The 12,604-nt window shown below is 47.4% G+C and overlaps 1 protein-coding gene across 1 annotated transcript; it reads left to right on the top strand.

Annotated features, from left to right (window-relative positions):
• Positions 1-451: 451 nt before the first annotated feature.
• LOC125512190 (desmethyl-deoxy-podophyllotoxin synthase) lies at positions 452-2,595 on the top strand. Its single transcript, XM_048677272.2, has 2 exons — positions 452-1,456; positions 1,560-2,595. Exons 1-2 carry the CDS (start codon positions 554-556, stop codon positions 2,193-2,195), a joined length of 1,539 nt encoding a protein of 512 aa, XP_048533229.1. The 5' UTR covers positions 452-553; the 3' UTR covers positions 2,196-2,595.
• The last annotated feature ends 10,009 nt before the right edge of the window (positions 2,596-12,604 follow it).

The raw sequence follows: 12,604 nt of genomic DNA, 5'->3' as shown, positions 1-12,604 counted from the left end.
AAGAAAAACTACGTATCTCACATGCTCCTCTGTTTCCCATCTTCTTCCTGTTCGATCCTCTACTTTGATTGGTTGGTAACATATTACGCGCACATGTTCCTCTGTTTCCCATCTTCTTCCTGTTTGATCCTCTACCTTTGGATATCTCTCAGAAGAACTCCCGAGGAAACCTTCAATTTCGGACTGGTCAGCAGAGGTCGACTGCATGCCGCCGGGTCTGACCGGACGCGCATGGAGTAAAAACCCTTCCCTCCCTCATGCCGCCGTGCAGTGCAGTGCCACCCACGCAGTGGGCAAAACCAACACCAACACCAGCACCACAGTCCCAACAGAACACCTCACGTCCGCCGCGACGTGCGACGCAAGAATGGGAAAAAGCCAACGGTCTACGTTTAGTCGCTACCACCTCATCTATAAAGCACACCGCGTCCCAACATGCAAGCCTCACTTCAAACTTCACACGACACACACAAGCCCCTCTCTCTTTCTCTCTCTACTGTTCGCGCGCCCCCTTCACCAATCGACCTCCAAGTCGACCATTGTGGCACTCGCCATGGCCGCCGAGCTCCCGTTCTACCTGCTCCTCCTTCCCCTCCTAGCCATAGTCCCGCTCCTCTACCTGGCGGTGTCCCGCGGGAGGCCCGGCTCCGGCCGGCGGCTGCCCCCGTCGCCCTGGGCGCTGCCGGTGATCGGCCACCTGCACCACCTCGCCGGCGCGCTCCCGCACCGCGCCATGCGGGACCTCGCGCGGCGCCACGGCCCGCTCATGCTGCTCCGCTTCGGCGAGGTCCCCGTGGTGGTCGCCTCCTCCCCGGACGCGGCGCGGGAGATCATGAAGACCCACGACGTCACCTTCGCCACGCGGCCCATCGGGCCCATGCAGCGCCGCATCATGGAGGGCGCCGAGGGCCTCCTCTTCTCGCCCTACGGCGACGCGTGGCGCCAGCTCCGTAAGATCTGCACCGTCGAGCTCCTCAGCACCCGCCGCGTCCACTCCTTCCGCCCCATCCGCGAGGACGAGATCGGCCACCTCCTCCGCTCCGTCGCGTCGGAGGCGTCGCCGGCGAGGCCGGTGAACCTGTCCGAGCGGATAGCGACGTTCGTCGCGGACTCCTCGGTGCGTGCCATCATCGGCAGCCGGACGCCGAACCGCGACACGTTCCTGAGGCTGCTGGAGGAGGGGCTCAAGGTCATCCCTGGGATGAGTCTGCCGGACATTTTCCCGTCGTCGCGTCTCGCGATGCGCCTCAGCCGCGTGCCAGGGCAGATCGAGCGTCGCCGTGGCGCCATGCTCGGTTTCATCGACACTATCATCGAGGAGCGCGAGAACAGAGACGCCGCCGCTACCGGCATCGAGGAACACGACGAGGACTTACTTGACGTGCTGCTGAGGCTCCAGAAGGACATGGACTCCCAGTATCCCCTCACCACCTTGAACATCAAAACCGTCATCATTGTGAGCTCTCTTTACAATCAACAAGAGCTGATGGAGGACCAAAACCTCCACATCACATGAGCCAGCGAGGGCATAATGTTTACTTACTTTGCTTCTTTTGCAGGACATGTTTGCTGCTGGCAGCGAGACCTCGTCCACGATGATCCAGTGGGCGATGGCCGAGCTGATGCGTAACCCGACGGTGATGCAGAAGGCGCAAGAAGAGGTCCGGAGAGAGCTCGCCGGCCACGACAAGGTGACGGAGGATGGCCTGACAAACCTGCACTACCTGCAGCTCGTCATCAAGGAGACGCTCCGGCTGCACCCCGCGGCGCCGCTGCTCCTGCCGCATGAGTGCCGCAGCCCGTGCGAAGTGCTCGGGTTCGACGTGCCCCAGGGCGCGATGGTGCTCGTGAACGCGTGGGCAATCGGCAGGGACCCGGCGCACTGGGATGCGCCGGAGGAGTTCATACCGGAGAGGTTCCAGGAACAAGGTGGCATGGACGGCAGGGACTTCAAGGGAACGGACTTTGAGTTCGTGCCGTTCGGCGCCGGCAGGAGGATGTGCCCCGGCATGTCGTTCGGTCTGGCCCACGTCGAGCTCGCGCTGGCGGCGCTGCTGTTCCACTTCGACTGGGAGCTGCCGGAGGGGATGGCCCCCGAGGAGATGGACATGACCGAGGCGGCCGGCATCACCACGCGCCGGCGGTCTGACTTGTTGGTGATTTGTATCCCCCGTGTCCCAGTGTCGATGGAGTAAGTACGGTACGTATAATGTTGTCTCGCCTGATAACTTGTGAAGTGGTGACCTTTTTCCGTTCACTGAGTGATATATATGGTTTAGGGCAACATTATATTTACATGTAACAGTTGCGGGTGGCTAATCTCTTGATTAGTGTGGATGTGGAGTTTAAACCATACTCTTGTTTGCACCAAGTTGCATTCTCTTGTACAGTACTTGTCTTCCGCCTTTATAAAAATATGGTACGCCTAACGTACTTCAAAAGAATCATAAAAAGATTGATCTAAAATTACTGGATGTAATGTAATTTACCCACAGCTTAAAGTCTCTCTCTCTCTCTTTGAAGATGTTTGCCTGTAGACATTACATTACTTGTATTCATAATACTTAATATGGATTGGAGGGAGTAGTAACAATATAGAGGTGATACACATACAAGCTACAGAAAATAAGGAGGATGCAAGCAGTTATACTGCTGCATATCGTCCTCTACCAAGCACCCACAACCTTTGTCATAGTTGGAGAAGGAGAGCACTAGAAGATGGTCCACATCTTGGCGCTCAAGAAACCCCTAACAAGCAGGCATTAACGAGTCGCGATAGCCACCAATCCCGGAGGCTGGATTTAGCCTGATAAGGAACATAGGTCGGAGGAGCCCTCCGAGCCTCTTCACTGTTGAATCCGGAGCCAACGCCAACCCGTCCTCCAATAGGCGGACGAATCCTCCACCGTCTCCCGCATATCCACAACAGTCATCACTACAACACTCCAAGAGCAACCCATCCTCGCCACCATGCCCATACGCAATGTTAGATCAAAGCTGCTCCAATAGCTTGGACTCCACAAGCCTCTCCCCGGCGCCAGTAACACCTCTGACGAGCAGGACCACGGGATGGGAGACCATTATTCCTATGAGCACCATTGCCATCTCCCGCACCATGACACTGATGAAGGAAAGTCAAAAAAAAATAGAAACCCTAGGACTAAAGCACACACTCGAACGAGAACCGGAGCTCCCCTTCCCCTTGTGACAGCAAGATGGCAATCCGATTGGAAGGGAATTGTCGATGAGCGCCCTGGATCTGGAATCACTGCTGCCTCCTTTCTGTTTGCGATAGAAGCAACAGGGCGTCAATTCATTGGATCCCCTTGTTAGAATAACTATGAGTTAGTGCTGCTATTAACATGAGTTGTAACGTTGAGCAATTAGAGCTTAGTGATAGAATATAGAAGGTCTAGAGTTCTCTCTTTATTATCCATGATCAAGTGTTTGTAACTGCTGATGTAACTCAACCTGGATGTTCTGTATATAAAGAGAAGATAGCCGGTGAGGTTCATCACGGCTTAACACAACAATACTTATGTTTACATGGTATCAGACGCTATCTGACCAATGTCAACCTCTTCCTCCTCTCTCATGGCTTCCGTGTCGGTGGCTACCTGAAAGTATCAAGAAGAGGTGTCTAGAGGGGGGGGGGTGATTAGACCCTCAACAAAGAAAAGTAGAAATTTTAAGTTCTTCAAGTTAAGGTGGAGTTTTAGCACAAGTTTAAACATTAACAATACATTTCAAGCAAGTATGGCAAGAGTATATGAGCAGCGGAAAGTAAAACATGCAACTTGCAAGAAAATAAAGGGATGGGATTGGAGTGTGCAAACGCAATTGGAGACACGGAGATTTTTGGCGTGGTTCCGATAGTTGGTGCTATCGTACATCCACGTTGATGGAGACTTGAACCCACAAAGGGTAACAGTTGCGCGAGTCCACGGAGGGCTCCACCCACGAAGGGTCCACGAAGAAGCAACCTTGTCTATCCCACCATGGCCATCGCCCACGAAGGACTTGCCTCACTTGGGTAGATCTTCACGAAGTAGGCGATCTCCTTGCCCTTACAAACTCCTTGGTTCAACTCCACAATCTTGACGGAGGCTCCCAAGTGACACCTAACCAATCTAGGAGACATCACTCTCCAAAAGGTAATAGATGGTGTGTTGTGATGAACTCCTTGCTCTTGTGCTTCAAATGATAGTCTCCCCAACAATCAACTCTCTCTCACAGGTTTTGATATGGTGGAAAGATGATTTGAGTGGAAAGCAACTTCGGGAAGGCTAGAGATCAAGATTCTTGTGGTTGGATTGGAATGTCTTGGTCTCAACACATGAGTAGGTGGGTCTCTCTCAGAAAATGAATGCTAGAAGTGTAGGCACGTTCTGCTTGCTCTCTCCCTGAATGGAGAATGGATGGAGGGGTATATATAGCCTCCACACAAAATCTAGCCGTTACACACAATTTACCAAACTCGGTAGGATCGGATTGTGAAACTCGGTCATACCGATATGGTTCAAAATGTGAATGTTAGAGTTTTCGGTGGGACCGACATGATCAACTCGGTGAGACCGATGTGCTAGGGTTAGGGTAAAACCTCAACTCGGTTTGACCAATTACACAAACTCGATGAGACCAATTTTGGTAATACACAAACAGAGGGTTGGTCAAGCAAACTCGGTGGGACCAAAATAATTGCAACACGCAACACAGAGTTTGCAAGCCCATCTCGGTGAGACCGAGATCCCATTGGTGAGACCGAACTGATTAGGGTTTCTGGCAGTGGCTATGTCAAATGAACTCAGTGGCGCCGGATAGATCAAATCAGTGATGTCGAGTTTGACTTTAGGTTTAGGACATATGTGGAAATGAGAAAGTGGTTGAGGGCTTTTGAAGCATATCACTAAGCACTTTGAGCAAGCAAGCCATTAAGCAACACCTCATCCCCTTTTAATAGTATTGGCTTTTCCTATGGACTCAGTGTGATCTTGGACCACTAAAATGAAAATGAAGAGTCTTGAGCTTTCGCCAATCTTTGTCCTTAGCATCTTGAAGGGGTTCCACACATCCTCTTGTCCATGTCACTCCACTGTTGAACTCATCCGAAATATACTGGATGGAAACATTAGTCCAACAAAAGATATGTTGACATTAATTACCAAAATCACCCAGGGAGCACTTGTGCTTTCAATCTCCCCCTTTTTGGTAATTGATGACAACATGCATCAAAGCTTTAGGTAAAGATATAAGGAATAGCAAGTAAAGTTTTGGAAAGACATGTAACATGCATAGGCTCCCCCTACATGTATGCAATCATGTAAGTATGGAATGTAAGAGCATGTGAATGCATATGCATGTCAGAGCAAGCAATGAGTTACATGTATCTTGGCTATGTGCATCAGAGCAAATGATGTGAATATAGGAAATGTGCCTCCATGTTCATATAGTAGCAAAAAATCATCATGCACATGGATGTGATGCATATACTTACCTTGTGGTCTTGAGATGGATTTGGAATAGGTGAACCTGATTAAACAAGGTTAGATAACACATGAACACCTACAAGACAAAGCAATTTGAGAAACCATAAGAGTATCAAGACTGGGATGACATGTAGAGAGTGAGTAATGGGTACTCTATTGGATATAGACATCTCCCCAAGTAGTAAAGTTATGCAATGAGTTCAAAGATTTCCTTCGCTTAAATGTCTTTCTCCCCCTGATTCTTATAATGGATAATGGGAGAAGATAGGGCAAAAGAAAATAAGGAGAAAAAACAATCATAACAAACATACTAACATGTCTTTCCCCTCTTGAAGACATGCGACTTCTCTCCTCCATGGATAATAAGAACTAGAGAAGCTTAAGTTGTGCATTCTTTCTTTTGTGATAAGCTTTGATGTGCTTTCTCTCCCCCTTTGACATCAATTTCCAAGAAGGGACCTTCTGGAGCATGAGTCAAATAGGTTTGGTCCTTGAGGCTCATTAGGACATTTGTGGAAATGAGAAAGTGGTTGAGGGCTTTTGGAGCATATCACTAAGCACTTTGAGCAAGCAAGCCATTAAGCAACACCTCATCCCCTTTTAATAGTATTGGCTTTTCAAATGGACTCAATGTGATCTTGGACCACTAAAACGAAAATGAAGAGTATTGAGCTTTTGCCAATCTTTGTCCTTAGCATCTTGAAGGGGTTCCACACATCCTCTTGTCCATGTCACTCCACTGTTGAACTCATCTGAAATATACTGGGTGAAAACATTAGTCCAATAAAATATATGTCGACATTAATTACCAAAATCATTCAGGGAGCACTTGTGCTTTCAATCCCCCCCTTTTGGTAATTGATGACAACATACATCAAAGCTTTAGGTAAAGATATAAGGAATTACAAGTAAAGCTTTGGAAAAACATGTAACATGCATAGGCTCCCCCTACATGTATGCAATCATGTAAGTATGGAATGTAAGAGCATGTGAATGCATAGGCATGTTAGAGCAAGCAATGAGTTACGTGTATCTTGGCTATGTGCATCAGAGCAAATGATGTGAATATAGGAAATGTCCTCCATGTTCATGATTCCTTCTTGCAAACAATATGTACAGTAGCAAGAAATCATCATGCACATGGATGTGATGCATATACTTACCTTGTGGTATTGAGGTGGCTTTGGAATAGGTGAACCTGAGTAGACAAGGTTAGATAACACACGAACACCTATAGGACAAAGCAATTGGAGAAACCACAAGAGTATCAAGATTGGGATGACATGTAGAGAGTGAGTACTGGGTACTCTATTGGATATAGACATGTCCCCAAGTAGTAAAGATATCCAATGAATTCGAAGATTTCATTCCCTTAAATGTCTTTCTCCCCCTGAATCTTATATTGGATAATGGGAGAAGATAGGGAAAAAGAAAATCAGAGCAAAAGCAATCATAAGAAACATACTAACATGTCTTTCCCCTCTTGAAGACACGTGACTTCTCTCCTCCATGGATAATAGGCATCTAGAGAAGCTTACGGTGTGCATTCTCTCTTTTGTGATAAGCTTTTATGTGCTCTCTCTCCCCCTTTGACATCAATTTCCAAGAAGGGACCTTCTGGAGCATGAGTCAAGTAGGTTTGGTCCTTGAGGCTCATTACAAAGCGACATGTAATATAAGGTGCTGGTAGAGGATAAGAATCATTGAGTGGAGCTGGAACAAATATGCAAGATGCAAATGACAAAGTGTTCTCTCAGCATTGAAATCGGTAACACCGAGTCTTTTTCTTCGGTGGCACCGAGTTGTTTCATTTTAGCCGAAAGAAAAAACCGGTGAGGCCGAATTCAACGCAGAGAGAAAGCAATTGTCATCTCAGCTCACTTAGGCAAGTAAGATCTCACAAAGATTTGCAAGGAGTTAACTGAAAGATTTGCAATGAATTGGATGCAAGGAATGCAGAACAAAACAACAACAAAAAGAAATCTAGATGAAATGAAAGGGAAACATGCTAGGCACAAATGCAAGAACACAAAGAAACACTAGAGAACTTCATCTAGAGAGGGTCGGCAACAAAGTCACCTAGTTAGAGTATATTGACTGAGGAGTCAAGTGAGAACACTTGATCGTAGGTCATACTCATCGTTTAAGCTCAAAATGGGGTTACTATTTTTCGTTTAAGCATTTTGATGTATTCACATCTTGTTGAGCTGCTTTGACCCATGGCTTGGGGTAAAGTTTCTCTAAGATGGAATGACATACCTTGGGTGGTGGTGTTGATCTTGATCTGTGTAGGGTGCTCAAAGTTGATGTAGATCATCAATAGTTGGGAGCACCACTTGTAGTTTGAGTTCATCTATCTACACGGGTTAGTCTTGCAAGGAAGAGCACTTGTGTATCCAAAGTGACAATCATAAAATTTGACACCAAATGAAATTTGATATATAGGAATTGTCAAAGGATATGTTAAAAGGATTCATGCTCCCTTGTCTTCGACCACTATATTGTAGAGACTTGGTGATGTAGAGATTGCTCAAGATGTGAGTGAGTTGCAATATCAAGGATTTAAGTTCATCCAAGTACCTACAAGGGTCAGATGGCATGCAAGAGTACAAGTATAGATCCAAGACATATGATCATCATCATAAGAGAAATATCAAGGATTAGTCAAAGGCTCATGCCTTGCATGCATCCAAATGGAGTTTCTACTCCAACTTTGAGGCATCAATAATGTTCAATTCACCTCTCAAACGGCAAAATACTTTCTTATCAAGCGGTTTGGTGAATATATCTGCCTTCTCATCGGTACGAACATGCTTAAGATCAATGTCTCCTTTAGCAATATGACATCGAATGAAATGATGACGAACTTCAATATGCTTAGTTCGAGAATGTTGCACGGGATTGTGAGAAATCTTAATAGCACTTTCATTATCACAAAGCAATGGAACATGTTTCACATATATCCCATAACCTTTAAGAGTTTGGGTCATCCAAAGTAGTTGAGCACAACATGAACCGACGACAATGTATTCCGCTTCGGCGGTGGATAAGGATACCGAGTTTTGTTTCTTGGAGGACCAAGACACAAGAGATCTATGAAGAAATTGACAAGTACCCGAAGTAGACTTTCTGTCAACCTTGTCATCGACATAGTCTGTAACAGCCTGATTTTTGGCCCTTTCTTTTTCTTTTGATTTTCTGAGGTTTTTGCGTGAGATTTCTTTTTCCGTGGCTTTGTGGTCTGGAAACTGAAGAAGATGAACTCTTCTTTGCTTCTAGAGTGGCTTGTCATACCCAAATCCTTCCCTAGGCCTTTTCATTTTCATCCTAGCCCAAATCCCAACATTCTTTTTATTGGGGATATTCCTTTTCTATTAAAGGAATAACTCAATTTGCCCTAGGTTGTGAAGCAACCTATATTTTCATCACTCCTAAAATTCCTAAATAATTCTTATAAATTGTTTGGGTCATATCTTCTCAAATATGGCAAAATATTTCATTGGCCATGTTTTCCATCATCCTCAAATAATTCTTTTCCTATTTTGTCCTAGATGGCAGATTGTGAAGCAAGTGCTATCTACCTTTGCCCAATTGACCTCAAACTTTTTGGACACCTTTTCATGCCCAAATAATTGCCTCATGCCAAAATTCAACTTAATTTGCCTAGTAAATATTCTTGAGAAATTTTTCAATGTTCCTGTCTGAGGGAATTGGTTGTGAAGGAAGTACTAGCTAGGTTAATCCAATTGAGTTGAATTTTTGCATGGTCTTTCATATCATAAAATAAAATCTCTCCACAAGATTTGAGATCATGAAATGCAGCCATATGAGCACAGCTTCAAATCCTTGTTTCTGTCCAAATTTTCAGTTAGTGAAGCAAGTATATTTTATGTTGCTTCATTATGGCTGTAAATTTTCCTAGGCCTTCTCTTATCCATATAACCTATCTCCACCCAATTTGGGCATATTCCATATAGCCAATTTTCCTCTAGAATTTTTGCAAGTTTTTGGTCAGTAGAAATGCTTGTGAAGCAAGTATCATTTTGGTTTATCCAATTGGTACGGAACCTTTTTCAGCATCTTCATATGACCAAATAACTCTGCCCTGCCCAAGTTTAGATTAAGTTGATACTCCATGTGAGAGCATCATCATGATCAAGTTTCTGGACCTAATCTGAGGTTTCAAAGCAACGTTGTTGTTTTGTGATCCATTTCCCCTCAAACTAAACAGGATCGTAGTCCTTCCTTATCTACACACCGCAGACAACACCATTTGACCCAATCAAGTTCCTATTGATCAGAAGTGCATGTCCAAGTTTGTTGCAGCAAACTTGCAGCGATTCCACACTCCTCTCCTTGGCTCCTTTTGTCGATCCATCAACTCCCTCAGCCTGAGTAATGCAAGGACTCATCGCTAGACAACTCACAGCAGTCTCTTGCGTACCCTCCTTGCCGGGCAGAGTGGTGACCGCATCGTTTGCACGCGCTCTGGCAGCATTGGTCGCATCCAGAGCGTCGTTTTGCTCGGGCAAGGCTCGTGGTGGTCGCGTTCGCTCGCCCGTGCATGCCTAGCGTGTTCCATGTAGCCCTTTCCCCCTCCGTCTTCTTCCCCGGTGAGTCATCCCCGTCGCCAAACAGTGAGCGTCCATGGGAGCGCTGTAGCCGACCGGCTCTGTCTGCACCTCGGCCGCTTCCTCCCCGTGCTCCCTTGGCCGCGTCTGCCCTCGTGAGCTCTCCCATGTGCCTTCCCCGTCGTCTACCTTCGAGCCCATGCACGAGCACACCCGTCCGCGGCGCCGGCCACGCGTCCGCGGTGACACACGCTCGGCCTCCTCCCCCTCTGCCTATATAAGGCCACCCCGAGCGCGTTCCTCTTCACCAATCGACCTCATGCACCCCTAGCTGCCTCCCCGACCACCCGAACGAGCTCGAGGAGCTCTCTGTGTCCACCATCGCCACCATGGCCGCCGGACTCTTTCTCCTAAATTCGCTCGCAGTCGAGCCCTTCCATCCCTCCTTCCACCACCAGTAGTCCACCCAGACCCCGGCGCATCTCCCCAACCCCTCAATTCGGCGCCAGAGTACTCGTGGCCGCGTGCCCCCAAGATGGGCCGCCGCCATTCCTCTCTACCTCTGTGGTGCGCCGCCGTTCTACTCCTCCTCGGCTTTCGTTCTACGTCAGGATGGATGTGCGGTGTCCTCCCGATCGCGTAGGTGGTCCGGGCACCACGAACGGTGGTCGGAGCCGCCCGAACGGCCGCCGGCGCCGGCCCTGCCCTCTGGCCGCGCGGGCAAGCGAGAGGAAGCGAGGAAGGCGGCGACACCCCCTCCCCCTGTGCGTGGGACCCGCCCGTCAGCCTCACCTGCGTTGACCAGGCGCTGATGACGTGGATAGGTCGAGGCACGTTTCCCTCTGCGCGCTTTTCTCTCCTAAAAGCGTATTCCACGAAATACGTTTTCCGTTTGAGGAAACGTACTTTCATTGTTTTTCGGCTGAAAATACGTTTTATTTTGCAGAAGGCGTATTCTGCCCGAAGGCGCTTCAATTTTTGCCTCTAGGGACTTGTTTGTAGAATTTTATTCACAGATTGGTCCCTGGTGTTCAACACCTCATAACTCCGCAACCGTAACTCCGATTGAGGTGAAACCAACGCTCACTTCTTCGTCTCGTCGAGCCCGTTCTGTTCACATCATTTTCAATATGGTTTGCCGTACTAGAAATGACCATTTTACCCTTGCCCCTAATCAGCCCCCTCCGAGAGAGAACCTTTTCCGGCGATTCTTTTCGCGATCGTTCCACACTTCTCCCCGGAGCCTTCTTCATCCCCAGGCAAGCCACAACCACCATTTGCATGATAGACATGCAGAAGCATTGGTTTTCAACTTGAATCTTTAATAACTATCTGTTTGTTTTGCTACTGTGGTCGGTATTTCGGTTATGCTTATGGATCAGTGTTTACCGTCATGCTATGTTTTCATGCACGCTATTATATGTTCTTCATGCTAGTATTACTTTAATATTGGCAATTTTTGGTAGTAGTACATGTTGGTGATGGTCTTCGGTGCCTGACTATCGTCTGTTCCGAGTACCGTTGTTATGCATCTTCCTTTGCATACAGTTAATTAAATACTTGCACGGTAGTTTTATCGTTATGTTATTGCATGGTATTTATTGTTGATGCTAGTGGTCATGTTATGCTATGAGTAGTATTTTTGTTGTGATATCCATGCTCGTCAGTATGCCATGCTCATCTGGATAAATGGTTAAATGTTGTTGTTATGCTCGTTGATTGGGAGGCACCCCCATGCTTATGTTAATATCATGTTCATGCATTGTAGTTGCATCAGGTTATTTTTATCATGACTCAGCATATTGCATTCAAGTTTAACCGGATTAAATTGAACTTGAACAACTATTGGCTGAGTCATGGTGCCACCATATCGAGCTGACCAGTGCAACCACGCTTACCTTTATGGGGGGGGGGTCCTAACTGGGTCTATTGTCATGCCTCTCGCCGGTGCCTCCCGCGAGGGAAGGTTATGCGCGGGCGCTACCTTGGCCAGGTAGGACGGCATAAGCCTTGTGTGCCTGTTGTTTTGTAAGGATCCTTGTCCACGTTTGGGACCGTTTTGCCACGACGGTGGCCGTTGGTGCCTTTGGTAGGCACGGGGCCACCCAGGACTTAGCCCAAAGGGGAGTTGGTCGGAGTGGCCGGGAGAGTGTCATGGCACTAGGACGCTTTTGTCAGAGCGCCGTTGGTCCACCCGAATGGGAGTGCGAGGCCATGGGTTCCATGGTGTGGGTACAGTGTGCTAACCTCTGCAGAGTGTATGTGTTAAATCTATCGATAGCCGTGCCCGCGGACATGGGCCCAGTTCGTGTCGGTCACACTATGGGTCAACAGTAATAATAATAATTTGCTTAATAACAACCCTGGTTCGACTATGAAAGAAGTTGGTTGATATTTATGTGATCGTGAGAGGATCACTGTGATATCGTGAGTACCAACTTGATGGATATTTGTGATGTTATGCGAGAGTCAAAGGTAAAGGTCAAGCTCCTTGTGGTCATAAATTATTACAATGGTATTGTTAATACCAAGCTTGATTGGATCCTG

Source organism: Triticum urartu, chromosome 6A, assembly GCF_056163025.1.
Source record: "Triticum urartu cultivar PI428250 chromosome 6A, HENAU_Tu73, whole genome shotgun sequence".
Taxonomy (NCBI): domain Eukaryota; kingdom Viridiplantae; phylum Streptophyta; class Magnoliopsida; order Poales; family Poaceae; genus Triticum; species Triticum urartu.
The sequence above is the reverse complement of the archived record's forward strand: the minus strand, read 5'-3'. Positions and strand labels throughout refer to the sequence as shown.

Coding starts and splice junctions, on each gene's coding strand:
- LOC125512190 (XM_048677272.2), top strand. CDS start 554: ATGGCCGCCGAGCTCCCGTTCTACCTGCTCCTCCTTCCCCTCCTAGCC. Junction 1,457..1,559: donor ACATCAAAACCGTCATCATT/GTGAGCTCTCTT, acceptor CTTCTTTTGCAG/GACATGTTTGCTGCTGGCAG.